The sequence below is a fragment of the Malaya genurostris genome, chromosome 3 (genome assembly GCF_030247185.1).
Source record: "Malaya genurostris strain Urasoe2022 chromosome 3, Malgen_1.1, whole genome shotgun sequence".
NCBI lineage: Eukaryota > Metazoa > Arthropoda > Insecta > Diptera > Culicidae > Malaya > Malaya genurostris.
The window spans coordinates 164,102,851-164,126,915 of record NC_080572.1 but is presented as its reverse complement, the minus strand read 5'-3'; the positions used below and the strand labels follow the sequence as shown (position 1 = coordinate 164,126,915).

Sequence of the window (24,065 nt, the reverse complement as noted above, 5' to 3'; positions counted from 1 at the left end):
GAAAGCATAGCAGTATAGTAAAATGCTGTTTTTTTGTGGGGAGCCTTTGAATATATGCGAGGTTCAAAGTTTTTACGCATCAATTTTGCATCTATTAAGTACTTTATGGAAAATACGCCATGGGTAAACATGCTTTATTTTATATTAAATGCATGAATTTACCAATGAAATAAATATGTAGGCTATCGAAAACATGACAAAATTGCAAGAAAAATGCAACATATTTTTCGCAGATACTACTGATCGGACTGCTATTTCAAATGCTTTTTTTTACTTTGCACGAAGTTTAATTTGAAAATTTCATTTACCGACTTGAATAAAATTGGTCCTGAGTACGATATTTATTTATTATGTAGCATTCGTCACTTCCTTGATGCTTGGAATCTTCCTTAAAAAACTACCTGCGCTACCGACCCTTCTTTTGCACAGGAATCGCGTACGTACACGTTCGAGTGAAAACAAGAATGGCTTGTTCGCATTCGTTCGAAAGCATGTGTTCGTCGTATGGTCGATACGGACGTAAGCAAACATGATGATACAAAATCAGTGAAAAAACAAGTCAAATAACAAATGATATCAAAGATTTTTATTTACAACTCAAATCTGTACCAGAACTGATAATTTAAAGTTGGATGGGCGTTGTTTTTATGCATGTACGATGTTTAAAAGTGTGATTGATTCGAACGTAAACGGGAATACGAATTTGCTATACTTTCGAACGTATCGCATACGGCCGTAAACAAGAATGAGGGTGATATCATATGATATATGAATTTTCATGTGGATGAAGCTTCGACAAAAATAAAACAAAAACAAAATTCTTTTTATTTTTCATTTATACTGTATTTCCAAAATGACGTCAATCATTTGGTAGTAATCTACATCTAGTTTTACCAAATAGTTATCGTTTGCCCTTATTCTTAAACTGCTTTGTATTTCTTCATGTTTTATGGTTAACGCAAAAGCTGCATATATAATTTGTTAAAAGAAAACAGATCGATATTCGAACAACTCATGAAGTCAATGATTATTAGTGCTGATCAAAATTGAATTGCTTAGAGATATGAAATGCCATTAAAACGTATTATGTAAAACATACCAAAATACAAATTCATTCAGTAAGGTGACACGATACATATCACATATATGTATTTAGTGTTTCAATAAACAATTAAGTAATTCCAATGATGATCGAGATTTTCTGAAAACCCTAACCACATTAGTTACGCTTTTCTTTGTCTATCACTGCAGAAAAGCCAGTCCTACAAAAGGTTACAGCTAAAGATATAGTATCAATATAGGTTCTTAAATGCCTACAATTATTGTGTCTGTGTTACAACAAGTCTGAAATAGATCCAATTGACGGATATTGAGGTATTTAACAATCTCGTTTGTAAATCTTTTCCATTATCTTGAAAAACAGTTCATGCGGCAGTCCTCTGGATATTTGTTGAATGTGAGTCTTGATGATGCCGTACGATTCTTCCTCGTAGATTGCGTACGTCATGGGCAGACCTAATTCCTCGTACAATTTCTTCACTCGTGCTACCTTTGCGGGATCTGTAAAATAAGGGATTCAAATGAATGCAATGCAATTGAGTTGTACAAGATAGTGCGATTAAATTTACCACTTGAACCGTAGCACTCTTTCATAATATCCTTCTGCTCTTCGGAGGCTCGTTGCATGCATACTACCGCCAACCAAGTGCACTTTCCTTCTTCAATGTCGGTACCAACTTTGCCGGTGACGGTTGGATCACCAAAGCAATCGAGAAAATCGTCTTGAGCCTGGAAGAACCGACCAATTTCCAGCAAAATTGTCCTGGTCTGGCGGAATACTTCCGGGTCGGTGAAGCTAAGTATAGAAGAATAGAATGCAAATGTCGATTAGTTTTGGATTTAAGTCTGATTGTTAGAACATTTATTGTCGCCATAACCTTGTACACTTAAGCTTAGAAAAACGTATTTAAGAACTGGGTTTCTAGTTGAACACATGTCGTTGGTCCCGTTGTTAATCTAAAGCACAGATAACAGACATCCAAGTGTTGATTGCAATGTGTATAACGAAGGTTTGACAAATAGCAATTCAGAGGCGTTTTGAGCAGCACAGCGATCGCTTATGGGTCTTTGTGCTCGAGCTTGGATACAATGCAAAACTGCGTGCAACACTAACATGCTTTATATAGCTTTTTTTTTAGTTTGTGCTAGCTTCAATGTCTGTACTCAGCAGTTTGCTATCTGTATTTAAAGTTCAAATAACTGCATATCAAAAATGTAAAGTACAAAACTCGTTAAGCTATTTCTAAAATTATTCAGGAGCAGGCTGTGTGTCTTAGGTTTTGGCTTAGAGTTCAGAGTGTGATTGGTTTTGGCTTAGAGTTCAGTAAGTGATTTCTTACCCAGTCATGTGCATGGCTAGTGCCACCGGCAGATAAAACGTATAATAGGCAGTCTTATGTGAAACGATCGATTTATACAAATCCATCGTATATTTGGTAACATCTAGCTTTGCTGACTGGAGATCCAGTGACTGGCCAACAGTGGTTATGAATTTTATTTCATTAAACATTTCCACCAGCTTAGTATAGTACGGTTGATCGCTAAAATGTTTTTTCAACACATGGAAGATGGCAGCATCGATCATGATAGCGTCGTTGATTGCGGTCAAGTTCACGTCATCTACTCTGTGCCAGCAGGACTGACCACGGCGTGTTTTGCTACCGTCCATCACGTCGTCACAGATCAGGAACATTGACTGGAACTGCAATCAGAAAAAAATGAACATTATGAAAGGTTAGCGGGGTAAACAAATTAGTGATAACCGCGCAGAACATGTTTGACGTCATTCGGCAACAACCGGCGATTTCTTAAATAGACTGTCAGCACCCCTGTAGGCGATCGGAAGCTGATCCCAGCGAGGTTGTTATCGACCGAGAACCCGCCTATCAACCGCTTCCCATCACCTGATACGGTTTGTGTTAGCTTTTGAATTAACATGTACGTTGTAGGAAAATAAAAACATTGCTCAACTCATTTGTCATTTCGAAAACTGATAAGCTAACGTCCCATAAGCGATAACAAGGTATTCTAATATGTACAATTGTTAAACATGGTTAGCACCTTGTAAGTATCTTCAGTTCTATTTATGGAAACTTTGATATTTACATTTTTCAGAATGAATATTGTTCGTCTCGACAAAACTATTAGTTCAGGGGTTCATTTAGATCCAGGGTTGCTACTTACCATTTCAATACACCAACCGAGATAGTGTGCGCGTCGAATATTCTCCGGGGTCAAATCTTCTGGCTTGGCGAGCATCCGATAAGCTAGAACGGCAGCTAACCCACGGTTTTTCTTTCCCTGTGGTACGTTATACTGCAGGGATCGGGCAAACCACTTGGCAGCAACTTTCTCATCATACTTTTTAACATACTCAGTCAAATCACGGACTAGATCGGGAAATACGGCCATAAATTCGCGACTCTCGGTCTTTGAGACCACGGTGTGCGTGACCGCTTCCGGTACGGAGTGATTTAGTGTCGAGAGTGCTCTGCAACAGTAATGAGAAGCAAAATTGTTAGTGACTTTATACTATGATTATTTTATGATCATTGATAATCTCTAAAGCTCGCTTTCGCGTCTCATCTGAAATGGCCGCCATAACTTTCCGCATGCGACTACAAATAACAATACATATAAGGTTATGGACAATTAGACGATATCGAAAAAAGTAAACCGATGGAATGGGATGAAAAAATAAAATCGCTGTTGACTTAAAGCAGTGTCGTATTTGGCCTTCGCTTCAAGACATGTTGCTTATGGAGCATGTGCACCTTGATATAAAGAAAGTGCATTCGCTGCCACCAAATAAAACCTTGTATGTTGTATACATTCAATTTTGTAAGGAGTCAAAAGCAATTGAAATCGTTAACAAGAACAACAACAATGTGAAACACGATAACATAAAGTACATGGTGGATGGAACCATACAAGTTCTACAACTTTCCTCCGTTTGCGATGTTTTTATTCGAAGAACTATGTCATGAATAGCGTACGTTTGTTACGCATGCGCTTAAAGATGGCTATACCTTTGTTCGATCCGAATACAAGGCTCCCATGCAAATCGTTGGTTACCTTAGACAGCTAGGACAATAGTGAACCGGTATATTCGAAATCAATTTTTTTGGCAATCAACCGATAAGACGTACATTGTAAGAATTATAGAGCTAGTTCAAATGACTATTTGTTTTTGCATCGCCATGTATAGAAACAAGCTCTTGATACTGATTTTTTACGTCATTTTTAAGAACCGAAAGTCGTATCAAAATAAAATTCATTAACTATATATGGGTTTCAAGTTTTTTTATTTAAACTGAAGCTTATTGAAAACAGTTCAGCCAACTCTGATAAAATTGAGTGAAATATTTTTTGCGCATATCACCCTGTAATTCCGCAATCGGTTCAGCCATCTTAGAGAAAATTGAGTGACATTATTTGTCCCATACACACACAGCCATTTGCCCAAATCGGTCTTCACAAGAAAAAGGCAAAGATAATTCATTATTTGACTTTTATTAATCACCTCCGTTTAGCTTTGGGGCGATGAACCGTGTTAAATTAACAAATAAATAAATCTCTAATATATTAATAAAAAAATCTCTTTCCGTTCTCTTCCAAAACACCCAAAATGCTATCAGAAACATATTTTACGGGGGTGGTACCAGTGAATGACCAGCTCGTTAAGACCGGGACTAAGTGAACAAACAAACAACATATTTTCTTGGTGTGCTATTTTTATCAGCAAATTAAGGAGTGCAGATAACAAAAAGCTCCATTGTCGCCAACTTGTTTCAAGGTTAGAGCGAATAAATTGTTATCGTTTGGGATGCTTACGGTTTACATTACCCATCTACTAGACGCGTTCCTAGAGAAGGGACCAGAAAGACCCTGGCCCCTCCCGAAATCTGAAACAAAAACAGTTAGCTGAATATTATGGGACTGTTGATCGTGCAGAATACACCGTGGGATAGTGATTTTAGGAGCTTAGTGATGGTCGAGACTCCACTAGTATTACCTACAAATTTAGAAGATGTCGCGGACCAAGATATGTAATACAATAACCTGATCTCGGATAGTCATCAATTTTATATAAATACTCAATGACATTTCCCGGTGGAAAATTTCTGTCTGTTGAAAACGTGGGCATCATTCTCGTGAGCTCTGTCTGCATCTACGCAAGTTTTTGCGATGTTTATTGTCTCAAGAAACATTACATACGCAGTACGCAATATTCTTGAGTATGGAGTTACAATGGGTTCATGTTCTCATCGGCTTTGACTGAATCATCTTCAATTGCCACATTACGAGAATCGCTGTGCCTTCATCAACATACCGACTCTGCAAAAAAGACAAGCACTTCTTCAACTCTAATAAAAGTCAATGAACAAACATAAACGTGTATAACTGTTGCTACTTGCAGGACCGAAAACCGGAAACCAGTTACGCCAAGTTTGTATAAAAACCAACAAACAGGACATTGAAATTGAAACAGTTTTGAATCAAGTGGAGAATTTTTTTCAGTTTTTTTGCATCATTACTTCTAATGACGATTTGAAATTTTTAACATTCATCACCCTGCATTTCCGGACCTAGAAGTTGGGTTTCGATTAAACTAAATGTCATACGAGATAATAACACCTTTCATTTGAATATAAGTTCGTGAAATAGGCCGAACCTGAAGAATCGATGTTAATTCCATTTCGACGTTTTTGAGCGCTTTTTCGCTTTCGAAACTGGTGTAGCCAACTGACTTCTCACGAAACGAAATCCTCGGTACGGACCTGCTACCTACCATAATTGAAATATGTATTATGTTGTTGTTTAAACCAACATCGGCTGCATTTTAAATTTTAGATGGTTGTATATAGCTTTATACAGCGATGATGTTTTCTAAATAGATCTCTTCACAGAAGCAGAACACTCAATGAACAGCAACGGTTTTGATATATTCAAAGCATGTGGGAACGATTCCTCTGGGATCCTGTTCAACACAAACTTAAGTTACACTCGAGACGATGAAAACAAAGTGTTTGTGATTAATAGTATCTCATATGCTATTCATTCATTTGCTTTGCTAATTTCCGACGCGTTATCGACAAAGCGACGGTACGAGATTGCGATCGTCACCATGTGCACATTATTTTAAGGGAACACTGTTCATTTGAATAAATAGTACGATCTCCATTTTGCGCAAGTCAATCAGGGTGTGTACTTGAATCTTTTAGCACGTGCGGAACCAGTCAAATAACCTTGAGCATAACATACAAAACAAACGATTTGCTATTTGCATTGTAGTCGTAAACATTTCCATTAAAAAAGCAGCTCCGCCATAGCTACAAGCTTATTATCTCACAATTCCTTATATATTCTCGATTCAAAATTAAAAATCGAAGAAATTTTGTTATAGAGAATAGACATCCAGTAAAATTTTGATGTAGAAGAGGGGTATAAACTTTTAAAATTAAAAATAACTATGATAAATTTTGTGTCGATACTTAAGTCGGTTAGTAAAGCACAGTAATTATTTATTGCTGTGCGTTCTAACTTCAGTTAGACGGAAATTGATGCAAACTGTTTTGATACTATTCCAACTAGTAATAACGTACTTAATGTAATCCGGGCAATGTGCATTAAGTACGCGGTGACAATATATTTAACTAGCATTCTAAAGTTCATCGACTATTGAAAAAAACAAGAATCTTTCTTCGCCATCAACTCAATCTACAATTTTCTTGATTCAATAGTAGTATTGATGCCAATCAAAACGCTGAGTCTATCTTTCAATCCATAATAATTACATACAATTTCTTGCTTAAACGTTACAAATGAACAATAACTAAAACGATGTCGAAGGTGCTTATTGTACCTAGATGACTCTTAACCTATGGACTATGGATCAATATAAAGAGTAATTATCTCAAAGGTAAATGCTTTCGTATAGATTTATACAGAATCAGTAAATTGTCTCTTGTTTGGAAAGTCAATAACCAGTGTCAGCGAAATGAACGGCTGTCATAAAATTTTTATTAGGTCTACAAGTAAGTTTTGAGAGATTTTAACTATGGAGAGAACATATAGATGAATAGGAAAGATGAATAGCGTGGAGAAAGACCAGAAAAAGAAATTGAGGATAAAGAATTATTTATTGATCAAAGACCTTGCCAAGCGCAAGTGGAGTGGAAGCCGAACTTATTGGCTCAAGTGGCACGTTCCCCTGGCTGCACCAATTTTCGATTTTCATGTCATGATTTAAAAAAAAATTGCTTTAAGTTAGACCCAATAATTATGAATTAAATTGCGCATTTCGAAGTATCTCTAAATACGACTTCTAATAGTTCTAAATATGACATAAATTCTTATCCTTATTTCTATCAAATCACTCTTGACTTCGGATGATTAACCTTGGGCCGTGAACCCCCAACTGAAGTGAAACTCAATTTACACTGCTTATCATGTAAAGATGTTGAACCTACTGAGCTCGATCATTTGTGATTCTTGTTGGTTCCTAATTGAGCTCCTACTAGGGTACGACAACCTTTCTGTAACAGAACATCATTTGACTTGGTGTACAATCGGAATTTGACTGGCGGTGCTTGAAATAAATATGAATATTTATCGTTAGGTGGCTTCCAGCTAGATTTGTTAAGTCTGGAATTGATTTTCAATTCGAATTTGTTTGGTACAGTTTGAATGATTCTCAAATTAACGCACTGGTAAAGTTCGTTCGAAAAAGAGGTTTATGACCCGTAGACTAGATTCAAACATTTCATTTGCTGACGCATGATGCGTTGCTTATCGAAATGCGTGTTTTCGAATAATTTAAAATCAAGTGGCCATTTCATCCAACCGCACACCTAGTAGTTTGAATGCATGATAAATGTAGTATTTCTTTACCTAGTATGGTAGAATTCTTGGAACTAGTTCACATGCATTATATTTATTCAATGTTATACCCTCGCTCCATTTACTCATCATTTATACTGAAGCCTTCAATATGCTGAAAGTCAATCAAAAATCAATCTTTCAAAGACACGCTGGAAAATTCTTAAAGTGCAAAATCTTTATGGGGTCGGTTTCGGATCACCACTTCTTTCGAAAAATAGCTTGCCGTTTACTCAGAACAATGTAAGTTACATAAATTCATAATTGAGTATTGAATTCGAAGCTATATCGAATCGAAAAAAATCAATGGAGCTGCTTGTTAACTGTTGACGTACGACCAAACAACTATTGTCAAAATAACTGCGAAATATTTTTTTTGAAGATTATTATTTGATAATTTTGTATGCCTTGAACAGGACCATTTAGTTTGTTCAGGTTGACTATGAAAGGTGCTGATCACAAACGGTTAAGTTCCTGATGTGCACAGCAATATTCTCTTCGGTATCAACGAACCGAAAAGAATGCAAGTCAGTTCAATACTGATTCTTGTTTTGTGTAAGAACTTTTCTTGAACACACAAACATTGGAAGGCGGATCTTCTATCAAAACCTTAATCTTATGTATACGTCTCTGTTAAAAGAAACCATGATAATTGTTTGAAAATCAAGGAAAATTACACATTGGTGATTATTTTTTAGCGACTTAAATTTAGCGACTGTAAAAACTCAAAACTGCTTGGAAAACCCACGAGAAAATGGTGGCATATTTCCAAATTGTCGGTAATATAGAACCATTCAAAAGCCACCATGGTGGTAGAACTAGAGCTGAGAAATATGAAACCAATATGATTTCAAAACACCTTTTTTTGTCTGGGACTGGGATCTACATAATAGAATAATGGATGTTATGTAATACACATAATCTTTATTTAACTTCGTATTGAAACGAGAGCTAAGAGAAGTATTTCAATTACTGCGAGTTTGGTGTCAATAGAATTATCAATATCATAAGATACTCTATGATTCTATGAACAATTTTCTGTGAACTGTCCTCAATCGTCTAGATTTCTGCCTTTATCATATAGTAAGGCTATACAATCACTGTGAAAACCGACTGTGAAAACCGAGCTTTCGATTCCGGAGTACCGACAATAGTAATCAAATGTGATAAAATGGATCTTACTTCACTTTCTCACATATGTTTGAATAGATTTTCACTAACTTAAACTCAAATGTAGGATATCAATGTAATAATATTATGCAATAGAAATCTTCAAAACTCTTTTCTAATCTTAGTTAAATTGTAGTATTTCGGGGAATTTCTGCTGTAATATATATATGAATATCATGAGAAATGCATAATTACACCACTAGGTGGATTAAAACAGGTTTTTAATAAGGAATTGTCAAGATTTATAGTGAAGGTACATTTGCTCACTTACTAAAAACACTTTCTAGCAGTAGGTGCACCCACGCTGTTCTTATCGTACGATCTTGTTTACTTCAGACAACATGTTTTTTGTGCTGTTCTTAACCAGTTCTCATACGATACAAAAACAACATATTTACAGGAACTGCGCCATTAAATAATCATCGTGGGCTGCGAAGTATCTCTACTGCACCGGCAAATGCTAAATATAAACTCAAACAATAACAAAAGTTGTTCTGAACGCACGATTACCTTCGCTCTAATGCTATAATCGATGGCAACAGCTACGAGATAATTCATCTTCGCACGATTTGGTTTCAAGCCTTCCAATCGTTTCTGTTTATTTTTTGTAAAAATGTGGTGACTAATGAACTAAAGTAAACTTCCACGGGGGGCTTGTGTGATCGACAGTTGATGACAAGAATACAAAATCTAGTTTTTCAAGATGCTCTACATGCTCGAATACCAAACCTGCTTTCGAATTCCACCATACGGCCAACCGGGAGATAGAAATAAGGAATATCAAACCGGTCGGTCACGCCCTACGACTGGGGTTTAGGTGGTACTGATGTTGTTATTTACCAGATTTATACAAAATTAAATTTCCAGAATAGGTGTAGTCGAGTGTCAATACTATTGCTTTTAAATATAGCCGAAAAAACTTCTATCGTTCTCTAAGACAAAATGAATTAAACCAAGTAGCAATCACGAGTCTAAAACATGGTTCTTCACGCGCATAAGAAGTGATCGGTGAACACTTGAACATTCGGCAGACGGAGAAAATGCAATGTAAAAAGTATTCCTCCGATTTTTTTTTTGCTGCTATTCCACCATTTGTGACTCTGTGAGTCGTCAGTGTATAAGAATGATGCGATAAAAACAAGTAATTCAAAAACATTAAGAAAACAGTATTGCCATGCCGTGGATGCGTGATTTGGCTTTTACTTTTTTGGTGGTGTGAGTTAAATATAGCTGTTTACTATCAGCTACCTTTTGCGATTGTAGCCGGATGAAAAAATTTCAATGTTTACACCCGACTCAAACCGTAACGAAGACGGAATCGATGGAAGTGCGTATTTTTTCAGTCGTCTGTTTGGAGTCGTGGCCGTTTCAAAATGCGCAGTTGGTATTATTGCCGTTACAAATATAAATTTCATCCAGATTTCATTTATTGTCATATTCGATCAATTCAGTTTCAAATTGATGATAAACGGATAAAATATTCCAGCACCTATATCAGATGAAGGGGTCAGATTAAGGTCTTCTTAAAAATCACGATTTACGGTTTCCACTGTATCTCAGCGCAGACTAATCAGAAGTGAACAAATGAACGCAGCATAGTTAGAGAAGTTTTTCTAGACCCCAACGTTTCTGTTTGATTTTTTTTAATTTTTTTAATTTTTGGTGGTTGTTTAAAGTAAAAATTGCGCCATTTGATAGCTGGTAAACCTCTCCAAAGTAACAAACAATGGAAAGAAAAACGTTGGGGTCTGGTTTTTTATATGTAGAAAGTGTGTGCAAAATATGAAAAAAATTGGTGCAGTAGTTTTTGAATGACGATGGACACGGACTTTCAAACCCTGCTTTCGAGAAAAACGCTTTTAAAGTTTTTTGTCTATAAAATCAATGGAAACAATTAATTACTTCAGCGAGCTCGTAGGATCTTACACTTAAAAAAAATCATATTTTTTCTTTTATTATTTATTATTTCGAGAATATTTTGTCAAGTTTTGAAGTCAATCGAAGTAGAAATCTTGGGCCTGTGCGCCGAGCTCTTGCTTCTTCGTAGAATGAGATAGCCATAGATAAAGGTCCAGAGTTTCGTTCCAATAGGCTTGAAAATTTCACAGAATATTCTTGAAATGTTTTACTATAAGAAAATATAAAAAAATAATAAATGATTTTTCAAAAGTGTTAGACCCTACCCGCCCCTTAAACGATTAATGAATGTTTTCAGTGGAAGCGTTTGGAATGGACATTTCACACCTGTCTATATTTTCAGCGTTCGACTCTGGTTCGACATTTTTAAACAGTCTTCAGTCATACATTAGTGGTAGCTACGGACAATTCATTCGCCAACATGCTTCTAAGAATGGAATGTACATTTGAGAGCCGAATGCGTTAATAAAATTGAAAAGTATACTTTAGGGAAAAGAAGACGGCGGAACAGATGTTTGAAATTAACGCGAAATGTTATTCATGTTTGTACTATTGATTAAAAAGTAAAATTTCTGAACTTTCGTGTTCATGGTTGTTACAATTGTAACATCTAACTAGATTTGTCAATTATTGCAAACTGAATAGCCCTCGAGAATAATCAGTTAAATCTCCTACACGGATAAAACCATGATTAAGAAAGCATGAATTTTATGGAACATGTCTTCTCATGAGATCATGTCTATTATTAATGAAATTATGAGCGAAATGATTTCTTTATCATGATACACGCATAGGTGACATTTACTCTGAGAAGTTTCATTCGAGACTGACGTACTCGCTATTAACCCATTATAACCCGGGGGTTTTAAAAGTTGAATCAAATGAACTGATAGTATCAGTTCCATCATATTATGTGTTGAAGAATATGGGAAACGCAAAACCACTGTTAGAAATCTTTTCTTAACGAAATTATTCCACCGTACACACAAATGTTAGCATCAAATTTTACATTATTTTACACATTATTTGGGATTTTTTCATAGATATAACCTTTTTAGAGTCTCTGTTAATGTTTTCTTACAAGATAAAAGTATTAACGCATAATTCAACCAAAAAATAGAAAGCAATATATAACTTACTTTAGCACTGCCATTTCTAGTCGTTAGTAGGTCAAAGGTCAAGGATCAAAATACAATTAAATTTTGAAAAACAAACAGTAGATTTAACACATTATAGGCAGTGTAGTTCAACAGTAAACATTTTTTGAAAAATATATATATCATACGCTAGGACATAATGGGTTAACTTAAATTTCAATAATTTGGTCTTAATCCACTTAGTGGTGTACTAATCCCTTTCTCTTGTCATTCAAACAGTCTCATTAACATACATTTTTAATTGATCTAACTCGGGTAATTCAAAGAAGCGTGCTTCGACACACGTCACTAACTCGGTAATTTTCCCAAATCCAATAACAGCAATAATCCGAGAAAAAATGCGGTTTGTCGGTTACGATACTTCTGTGATTATGGATATTGAGTATACAAAAAATAGTGCAGTTTGTCGGATACGTCACTTATGTCATTATATTTCCGTAACCGAAAGAGTCAGTCGTTTATTCTTCGAACATGATCAATTGTCCAATAGTAACTTCCAAACGAATCTAAGACTTTTGAAATCGATGCCGAGAAAATTGAGCCGTTAGATAAAACATAGAAAGGAGGAACACATATATACAGACACAGATATTTTTTGATCTCGTCAAGCAGAGTCAAATAATTTATAACATTAAGAGCCTCTGCGGGCGAACTAAAGCTGGATTTTTTAGCAATTCTATAACCTTCCTATAAAGAAAGGCAAAAAATTTTGTAGTGTCTATTTCAATCAATGCGTAGTAAAATTCCTGCAGTTGATCGTGTTTTTAATATGTACTTCCATATAGAAAACATAGAAACCTCATACTTCTCGCGTTCTTCATACTGTGCACTTTTACTACTCGACCGCGATGCTTTTACAAATTGTTGGGCTAACCGAATGATTTTTATGTTTTACCCGGTGGGTCCTGCCAAGGGCCCCTGAGACCGTGGACCCGGGGGTACGAGCCCCTACTGGCCCTCTGTAAAAGCGGCCCTGCTACTCACTCCACAAAAGTAACACAAGCTATAACCTCTGCACTTGATCCCTGCGCTTGTGTGGACTTAGGAGTTCCAAGAAAAATAATATCTGAAAAGCTTCACCTTGATGTTGATGTTTTTACAAGGAGTGTTTACCTTGTCTTAAATTTTGAATATGAGCAATTCAGGAAATTTAAAAAATCAGAATCGATTTATTTCGATTTGGAAGAAACCTTATACACGTGTTCAGCAAGGCAAACCACTTGTTTTGCAGGGATGGAGACGACGAAATTTTTCTAAACTTTTGTTTTAAAGTTATCAAAGCCTACGTTAACGCGATTCGTGGCCTTTTAAAAATGAAAAGTTTACAGCTATAACAATGTACAACTAAATAGCTAAAATTATGAAACTTAAATTTCTTGTCGTGAATACGACTTACTTTACTATGGGGCGCCTATTCAAAATTTACCCTCTGGGAGAGTGATAAGTTTTTGATCGTGAATATCTCTTGTGATACTTAACGCAATAAAATATTTTTTCTCCATGCTATCAGAAATATAATCAGGAATTTGTGATTAAATTTTCCACAGTGTAAAAGAACCATAAATAATTAAAAATCTATGTTTTCACAAACTTTTGGAAACAACGAGGAATACTCATCACGTTTGCTAGGCTTTTTCGCACCAGGACGACAGTTTTGAGGTAGTCAGGTAGTCACATATCAATTCCGATGATCTACTGGTTTAGTGTACTAGGTAAATCTTGACCGAGAATTGTTCATTTTTGCTAGTACTTTAGACGGAACTGGATATCGTGCTGAGGTTCTTCCATCAACTGAGGTGCTGAGGTTCTTCCATCAACTCATCAATCAGTAATATTGAGATGGTAAAAACCTCGAATGTTCAGGAGGTGCTCTTCTTCGCATTCGGACGTCGTGGCTAGCAGTAAACCAGCAGTTGCAGAGAACTGAATTTTTAGTTAAATTCAAGAACTAATCTCAGAACCTAGATTCTGGTCAACCTGAATTCTGAAGTTAATTTTAAGTTCCGAATTTAGTGTCATACTTTTGTTTCAAAATTTAGTTCCAGATTACAGGTTCAGAATTTAAAACTATAACTCTAGAACTGAATACTATTTCTGGATTTTGAAAATGGTTTCAAATTTAGTTCCTTTCCAGGTATTCAAATCCAGAGATATGATTTAGGATTTTTCAGAATTCATGAACAAAATTCAGGATATGAATTTTAGATCTGGATTCTGAAACTAAATATTAGGTCTGAACACCGAACCTTCATTTAAAAACTGAATTCAAAACCAGAGTTTAATTCTTGAATTAAGTTTCAGAATTCAATTCATCAATTCAGTTTCAGCATTCATTTCCAGAATTCAGAGCCTAGATTATGGAACTAAATTGTGAACATGATTTCTGGAACTAGATGCTGGAACTGAATTCAGTTCCTATATTAGGACTTGGAATTAGAGTTCAGAATTTAGTTCTATAACGCAATTTGGAAAATTCTAAAAAATAACTTCAGTTCCTTACTTTTAGAAGTAAATTTATGAACTGAGTCTTTGATCTAGATTCCGAAAATTTGCAGTAGAATTCGGAGCGTGCCCCAGATTTATATATTTGTTCTTGAGATTACTCAAAGCGGTTTCTTAGAACCACTAAAATATTCCCAAAGGATTTTGAGAAGTTTATTTCTACTAGTATCTACGTCTACAAAACTGTATTAGTTTCGTGTTATTTAATTGCATGGTAGAATATGTTTGCCGTCAATTAGTCGTGCTGTAGTATAGATGCGTCGTTAAAATTCTGGAAGTGAAACAATGAAAGTTGCAAAATATACACAATCTAATATCTTAATATCGGAAGTGAGAAAGAAACATGTCAGTTTTATTCGTATTCACGTGCTCCAGTTATGTCTGTGACATTACCCACCCACTTTTTATATAAAGTAGTCACCAGAATTTGATTCTATAGGTCGAAAGCCATAAATTGGATCAAAAAAACTCAGAGTTTTGTTGATTCTTGCGATTTATGTATAAAATTATATTTAATTGTGATATGAATTTAAGAATGGCTGTCTGCAGTTTTTCGCTTTATGCAACCAAATCGCAACAGTTGGAACCAATAACTGAACATTGTGTTACTTCACATTTAGGAAGACTTCATATGGCGTGTACTGAAAATAGATAAACAGCCGTATGGTCAGCAACCTATGCATAACACTCATGTAGTTAATATTTCAACCATATCGGTTAAAGGGATCGTCCGGGAATAACGAACGAAATTTGTATCAGCTGATGTCAATCTAAAGTATAGAGAAAATATTTGACTCAGTTACTCTCGCACACCTAGCCTTAAGCAGAAAAAATGCCTAAGTATTAGGGCGTAATCAACGGATACCTTTATCGCATTGTTATGCGGACTTACCTTCCGCAACATGCCGGTAGAAAAAAGGCATTCGCCACTCATTTATGGCAACGACCAATCAAAACTATACCACACAAAATAGGGATGCGAAGAGTAAGGAATGAACATTTGAGTTCCACTACGTATAGTGACAAGAAACAATTTTGAGACTGCTTGATCTTTGGACTTCATTGGTTAGAATCAATTGACTCACCATTTTGATTTGATAATCTATTTTTAGAATGAATTTGTCACAGTTTAACAAATCCAGTTTGAGAAAGACCATCTCGTGGAACATGTAGGATAAACCTCTGGGTGACCTCAAATATGAAGACTGCCGCTTCGCACAACACACACTGCCGAATTGAAAGATGCACATTGCGCAATCGCGTGGTTAGAGGATGTGTGTTAGTAAGTTTTTCAACTAGCAGTACCATCCGATCCGACGTGACTAGAAGCCAGCCTGCTATGGTACCCTTTTTGTTATGATTTGTTTTATCAGTTCATGGTGAAAACATATCGAACACGTTTTGTTCGGATACTTCAATCATATTTTTATCAACAGCTTAATTTAGAAAATGAACAAAAAAATTACAATTCTATGAAATGGGATCAGAAAACTAGCAAAATCGCTTGAAAAATAAATTCCACCGGACCACTTACCTCGAAACTTTCTTCAGTCTTATCTGCATTTTACTCTCATAGTCACGGCTTACTTTCTGGGTCTGGTCCTCTCGCATGGTTATATAGTCGGAATTATTAACCTCGCTGCTTTTCGTGATAGATCGGACATGCTGCACCGCAGTTGGAGGCTCTATTGCACGAATCACCTGACGACCAACGGTAGCCTGCAGCGGTCCGGTTCGAAACAACGTGGACAACATTTTTCTTTCTTCTTGCAATCGACTTGTTTTACGCAATTAGTTTAACAGGCAACTTTCCCAAAATTACTCGATTCGTTCGTCGCTCGACACGGATTTCTTACTATCAAACTTTTTCGAAAACCTCCTCACTCATGCTATTTTTGTGGTCTAATGCGATCAAATATCGGTATGAAAAACTCGCGACTGATTTGTTCATCGAAAGCAAATCAGATGAATTTTCTTCGTGAGCTCACTTATCTTGACACCAAGTCTCATTTATCTTTAGTTCAAAGTCTATTGACACACTTCTAGGCTTCGTTCGGTTCAGTTAGATAGATCAAACAATGAACAAATTGTAACCTAGACTATGCGGCTGAGATTGTGAAAACTGGAACTGTTCGCTGGGACGAGTTTCAAACAACTGTGTCTTTGCTACACGGCAACCGACGGTCTTATGTTGTCGGGATATGAATGAATAGTGTAAACATAAGGTTCGCACACAAACGGCCATAGGCCATCGGAGTTAAATGGGCAGCAACTAAGATTTTCTTTTCGAAGTTTTGTGTTTTAGACATTTGCTCATTATTATTATATTGTCTAATTTTGGAATATTATGAATCCTTTCAACTCGGAAAATGAAGAAATATTGTCAAATTTCTAATCTGGTTCAATGCCGGCACAGTTTCAAGCACGAACGTCAATGTTCGTCCACAAATATTCAATAAATTTATTCAGCCCTGTTGTTAACATGTTGGTCTTGCACTGGTGACAAATTTTCCATTAGATTTTCATCCAGCATACAAGTTATCTTTCACCTAAACATTGTAATGGTACTGGAAATACTAAATAAAACCTGAAAAATGGCCAACAAAATGTCCTTTTAGCTACCAAAATCGATTAACTCAAGTGAATTAACTTTTGAAAGAAATTGCTGGCAAGCTATGAAAAATGGAGTAATAATTTTAACAACAAACGAAACAAAAAACTTTCGGAAGTCCTCTTCAAAGTGAATGTTGATGGTGACTTATTGGCCGTTATCTAAAAAAACGCGAGATATTTTTTTTTTCATTGCAGTGGAATACGAGCCCCGATTTCCCCCACATTCTTTATATTTACATCTCACACGACTACAAAAACCAGATGACGTGCGTGAGTAAACATACAGTCACAACACCAACGATAACCAGATGACTATTCAGACCAACACAAGTATATGTAAAAACCAAAACAAAATGTGAGTACCTTTCTTCGAAATTATATAAAGATGTGACAATTAATGTTCTAAACAATTATCGTTGCTTTCCAACATTTCCAAAACGGAAATGATATTGTAACTATCGTACTAGAATATAGGAACATTTTCGCTGAATGAAAGTACTATTGAAATAAACCAGAATGGTTTTGGCAGATTAGGGTGAAGACAACTGTAAACTTTTTGTGAGCAAAGTATGCTATAAATATACGCATAACAGGCACATATATTACAAAAGAATGCTATGTTGACTATAATTTCATGTATATAATATTTTTAAATAAATTTCCTTAATTATTCAACTTTTTTCAAAACTGGAATTCAAATTTCACCATTCAAATGTGGCTTATCTTTCAATATTAGGCTATTATATAGCGTATAATGTAATAATTTGTGAATAAACATTAGTTCTCCAAATTTTACTTTAGTATGACTGGAAATTTTCTCTATTGACGATTTGTTTTAGCTAGATGCTAATCGAATTTAGTGTAGATTATCATTTTGATAAATATTTCTAATCGAAAAGACAGGGACATTCACCGACAGTGAAACCGGTGTTGTCACCCAAAAAATGTATGCTAACTGATGAGACATCTGTTGATCAAAATTTGTTTTCTGATAAATGAAAATGTAAACTAAAGGTAAGGATTGAAAAGATTCTTATTTACTCGATTCATTATCTTGTTGCGATGAAAAGTGGGCAAACATTTGACGATCCCATTTACCGTCACATTCGGATATGTTTGTCTAGTATGTATAAGTGATATGCACGTAGAGAGTTATAAGAAGAAAGCAATGCTGGTTAACCTGGGATCCTTCATTTCTGCTGCACTATGTAATCACGTAGGCTATGACCGGTTGGGTACTATACTTGATTCGCTGTTTTCTTGTTCTCACTGATTTTCTGAGCACTGGCTGCTGAGATTTGCTTCTTTGTACAAAAAAGAAGTGCATCTCTCATTGCGCCATGTTGGACTCGAAATATTTTGAAATTTTTCTTCAAACGTTAATTATTGCAAAAGTGGCTAAATTGTTTGAAGCCAAGGAAACTCCTAAATGTAAATACACCAAGATATAAGACAGAGGAATACGAAAAGTTCGTAGAAGTATTAGGGAGGCTACTTTATGAAACGATAGAGAAAAAAATTATCCAAATAATATATTAAACTGATCAGAAGACCACTTTCAAGTGCGTGAAACTCGAAAACATTTAGAACGTATAAACATACAAACATATATTCAAGAAAAGCAGTTGCTTTTGCAGTTGTTTTTAAGAGGTTCACGCACTTCTCTGTATTACATCTTACACAATAAAAGAAGATTCAGTAGTTTTTTTGTGTGTGAACTGCAGTTGATTGCACGAGTAAATTAAAAAAAACTGTATATAGAATTGCTGAAAAACCGAACACCTAACTAACCAACAGTTCGGATAAAAGGGACTGATTTGGCTTAAGCAGCTTACGAAGTTTATAAATAGCAGCCCATTTTCAAGTAATTATCCACACTTAAAAGCTCGCACGACGCAATCGAACTTACTTCTAAGTTCTATGTACGTATGACAAACATGTAAAAAGTATAACAAAATTCAACAAACGAATGGCAATGATAATCATGCGGGTGGGACGTTATTTGAATTTGACCGAAGTTTGTTAGACTTATATTCCTTTGGCATGAATTTCATTTGACATAAATTTGTTTGGCATAATTTCAATTGTGCATATTGCCTTTCAATATTCGATTCGATAAAATTTCGTAATTCTTCTTGCGGACTCGTCGCATCTTGTTTCCGTAATTAATTAAAAACGAAACGAGTTGTCCTTTATGGTCGTAAGTGACGGCCTCCGCACACAAACCTGTAATCCACCCATTTTCCCCGGGACTTTCATTGGCCTCGCATTCGAATTTTTTATTTACTTTCTAAAATTTTCAATTTACTTTCTAGTTTTTTAAATCACGAGGACAAATCAAAGTAAAAGACAATTCGTTTTATGTTTGATTACGGAAACAGGATGCGACGAGTCCGCATGAAGAATCACGTAATTACAAATCGAATATCCAAAAACATATGCACAATTGAAATTATACAAAATGAAAAAAAAAATGAAATGAAACAATATGTCTTTTTGTTTTATGTCTAATGGCATTATGCCAAACAAAAGTTATGCCGAACGAGTTTACGCCAAGCAAACTTCGGCCAAATAACGTACACTCGAGAATTTCATGTTACGAAAAACAAAACAAATATTTTGTCATTCATTATATATTTCGTGAATTTTACATCGCTATTTTACATGTATCAACAAAAAAAAGCCATTGAATTAGAATAACATAAATACAAAACACAAAATAAAACAAAAAAATCTACTCTACGATGAATTTAGAATGATTGAATCAGCAGCATCAAGTCTTCCTTTAGTAAATCCTTCAGCATGCGGGATTCGTTTTCATAGCTGAAGTTGAGTACGATGTTCGGTACCAATCTCAAATCAAATAACGATTTATCCATATCAGATTCTGAGAAGCGTTGACCAGTCGGCAAAACCAGAGAAAACTCGGATGCTTCGTGCATTAAACAAGATTGTACAAACTCAAACACCTGCGAAAGTTTTTCGTACACATTGAAAGTTCCTTGCAGGTAAACTCCATTGGGAAAACGAATCCTGATAAGTGAAAATTTATAGCGGTTGATAACACGAAGTTCTTCCTTTTCACGCATGGCTTTGGTTTTGAGGATTTGCGCTTGCTCCAGTGCTTCACTGCGTAGTTGCTGCTCTCGTTTTATTTCTTCCAGCGAGATGCGAAAAAAATCCGGTGGTAAATTTGTTTTCCGCACTTGTGATGGAAGCAAAACTTGAATATTTCGATCCAGTTCCAGATGGAATGGTTCTGAGCATTTCAGAGCTTCAATCAAACCCTCTAAAGTTGTTTCTTGTTCGACGTTCTCCTCGGACCAAATTAAGTAGGGTTCGTCGTCGATTGTTATTTCTGCAAACCCGGCTGAATATAAGAACTCTAGCGCTCCTTCGCACACTTTTATCTTATCGCAGAACATTCGATTTGTCATACGAATCTTTTTGTATTTCTCTTCGTTAGGATGGTTTATTATGTTTTCTAAGCACTTTATCAATGTCTCGACGCAAGTTTCAACCTTTTCTTTGGGATTACAATTATATATTATTAAGCATGCTGAAAGGCCTTTCTCGATTTCTAATTGTTCGTACAGAAAATTTTTAATTTTCACTTTCCATTCAACGCGAGGTAAAACTTCCTCGCTAATTAAAGGACATCTAAAGTATACGCCTTGCACTGCCAGATCCTTTCGTTCATCCTCAGAAGGGGCAGTTGTATCTCCTGCTGAAGTACCTTGTTCTGCTAATTCCTTCGCTTTACGTTCTGCTTCGAGTTCTCTCCGAACTTGCGCTTGAATTGCTGCTAGTGATGTGTTGAATTCTTTCTTGTCCTTATTGACACGTGATAACGCTGCATCTGCAGCTGCCTTGGCTTCAGCAGACAATTCTTTTCGTTTTGGTGGAATATAAACATCTTTCGATGATGACCCAGATGACTTAGAACGAGAAGAACTGGGTGTTGGTGCTTCGGAATTTAATTTACGACCGGGGCCAGCAGCTGCAAATTTAGATTTTTGTTTGATAAAAAAATTTTTAATTTTATTTTTGCCTTTCTCTATATTTGAGTTTGACATTGCTTTTTAAATTCTTGGGCTGTGTTCTTTTGGAAGTTTCAGTCGGGCGACGGAAAGCTTAAGTTCTTCGATTTCCTTAGCAGTGCCTGAAAACAAGCAACAACGTTTGTAAAGAACGTGCGATGATTCATCAACAAAGGAAAAAAAATCAAATCAATACTTGCTTGGACGAATAAAACGATCGGTGATAATACTGCCGTATTTTTTCCAATAATACGCAATTAGTAGTAGATTTACAAATAAAATGATAAGAAATGTTTTTCCAATGTGACGTTGAAATTCGGTGAATTGCGAGGAACTACCCCCTAAAGACTCAATCCAGGATTCAACTGTATCTTTGACTAGACACCAAGTGTACGAAAGGACGTTAGAACTTAACTGTTGCGAGGGCTCTTGTTGAGATAAATAATCCGTATCACCACTGTCTGGCTCACCGTCGTCGAGGACAGGGGACAGGTCACCCGATTGCGAGGACTGCGGTACTCGAAAATAATCTAAAAATTGCGACAGCAATGACGTTATGTTAAGCACGGATAGTACATTGAAGTTCATTGATGCAACACGAATATTTTCACGAAAAACTGCGAAATCTTCCTATGACTTTTCCCTTTTTGTGTAGAATATACGAAACGTCAAACTGTTCATGAAATAAACATACTACCAGCGTTGCCAGGTCATTTTTCCAAAAATCTGTATTCGGCGCAAAAATCCAGCCCGGTGGCAACAATAAGGCGCTCTAGCCCGCTCGGCCTTTTGGCTGCCTGGGCAGCCATGGCCACCAGACGGCTACCAAAATTGATTCAGTGACGGCTGTCAAATTCAATTTGGTAAAACATAGTCGCCTTATTAAAATACAGGCGACTATGTTTTGCCAAAGTTAGCCGAGCGTTTTCATTTATTCACCTTCGCTGAAAATGTCAAAAATTTCTATGTGGAAAAATCCTGGTGGATACAGTTGTATCGTTTGAGGTGTATGTCTGGCAGCGATGAGGCCGTCGGTCACCATATTTTCCCCGCTGGCAGCGTTTAGTCAGCCGTCTAGCAGCCATGCTCATGCGGGAGCCAGTGCTATCGTAACCAACACCTCGGTCCGTCGGGGCAAAGCCCACATTATCAGATCCGAATGGATTCCGAATAAATTCCGAATCGGCGAGAAATTTTCATTCGGAATTCCATCTGGAAATCATGTGGAATTCCGAATCAATTCCAACTCCAGTACAACAACCGATTCCGAATGAATTTCGCCTACAACCGGTTGATTCGGAAATCTGTCGGAATTGAGTGAGAAGATGCGGACTGAATTGTCAATTCGTCTTCTTCTTCTTCTTCTTTTCCGATTTTGCACGTTTTCGTGTTGATTTTCATTTTATTTTTAAATGAAAACATTACATAACTGAATATACAAATTTAAATCTTCACGTTTTTTGGATATACAGAACTAGTAAATAACCAGTTCTTCTTCGAATTCCAACATAAACTGTTGAAATTCGCTGGAAAAACGGCCTGCCTTAGTCAGCATCATCCATTCCTCTAGCTGGAGTGTAGTGAAATCACAGACTAACAGACAGGACACTCAAATTAGATTCTTCAATCATTTTAACGGTCATTTTGAATATTCCTTTATTTGGGACAGTACTCACATGTGTCATGATGGCGCTATGTTATCCTATCAAAAACATCCTGTCTGTCATCTAGACTGTGTTTATTTTTTTCATTTACCAACAGAGTTGCCATTCATACAGAATTACCTGTAATGTATTGATTTGTATACGTCCATGCGAATTTCATGCAGGATACAGATTTAATACATATTACCAAAACTATGTACATAATTTTGCCTACTTCTCATCCTCCAACACAATACAAAATCGAACCCGTTTTGTTACAATATTTATTTGCTTCTGGTCTGCCGCCACTTAATTTCGGTTGAAAACTACCAACACAATAAAAAATAGTCTAGATGAACAACGATGAGTCAAATAAATGATTACCTTCCAACGTCGCGAAAAAAGTTAAATATATTATCAACATAATCCAATAATTTATTGTGACGATTTATTTTCAAATATTTTGATGAAATCAGGCATCCCTGCAAGCAGCTGATCGGTGTTGACAAACGAGGGGAAACCAACTTGTAAAAAAACTTTTACATAACACAAGGGGTGTACAGATAGTAAATAGTTCGCGCAGTACAATATAGGTGGAACTAGTGCATCACGAAAAATTATTTTTATAAGAAATTACTCATACTGTCATGTCTGTTAGTCTGTGGTGAAATGGCTTAAGACGCCTAAATTTTACACTAACCCATTCATAAAATGAGCGAATATTCAATGACATTTATAATGTCACTGTCAATCGGGTTGATCGAGCAGCCAACTCAGGCGAATTTTTTCTTTCATGACATTTAACGAGTTGTCAACATTACGCCACAAATCAAGAAAAAGAAGTGATGCTTAAAACATAGAGCTTTGTACGTAATTGGGTAATTAAAATTTCATGAGAATTTCTTTTGATAGTTACTAGAAAACGTGAACCCGGAACTGTGACCATGAGCAAGGAGCTATAGAGAAATAGTATGAATCAGCTTAGGTTATGATTATATTATATTACGTTTGAAAATCTGGGAAATCCGATACATTTATTCTCTTTTAACATCCTTGAAATTAATTTTAAAATACAGTAGTTA

The 24,065-nt window shown here is 36.0% G+C and overlaps 2 protein-coding genes across 3 annotated transcripts; both read right to left on the bottom strand.

The window, feature by feature from the left end:
- Positions 1-816: 816 nt before the first annotated feature.
- On the bottom strand, positions 817-16,865 carry LOC131435381 (farnesyl pyrophosphate synthase). Its single transcript, XM_058603202.1, has 5 exons — positions 16,222-16,865; positions 3,244-3,550; positions 2,400-2,761; positions 1,629-1,855; positions 817-1,560 (listed from the first exon to the last, which is right to left on the bottom strand). The coding sequence occupies exons 1-5, from the start codon at positions 16,440-16,442 to the stop codon at positions 1,379-1,381; spliced, it is 1,299 nt and encodes a 432-aa protein (XP_058459185.1). The 5' UTR covers positions 16,443-16,865; the 3' UTR covers positions 817-1,378.
- Positions 16,866-19,917: 3,052 nt separating this feature from the next.
- On the bottom strand, positions 19,918-21,678 carry LOC131437405 (UBX domain-containing protein 6). 2 transcript variants are annotated; one of them, XM_058606715.1, is made up of 2 exons: positions 21,541-21,678; positions 19,918-21,462 (listed from the first exon to the last, which is right to left on the bottom strand). In XM_058606715.1, the coding sequence occupies exon 2, from the start codon at positions 21,374-21,376 to the stop codon at positions 20,051-20,053; it is 1,326 nt and encodes a 441-aa protein (XP_058462698.1). In that variant the 5' UTR covers positions 21,377-21,462; positions 21,541-21,678; the 3' UTR covers positions 19,918-20,050. The 2 variants fall into 2 exon arrangements, with proteins under 2 accessions (XP_058462698.1, XP_058462700.1); XM_058606717.1 differs by having other exon boundaries at positions 21,537-21,660.
- Between the last annotated feature and the right edge of the window lie 2,387 nt (positions 21,679-24,065).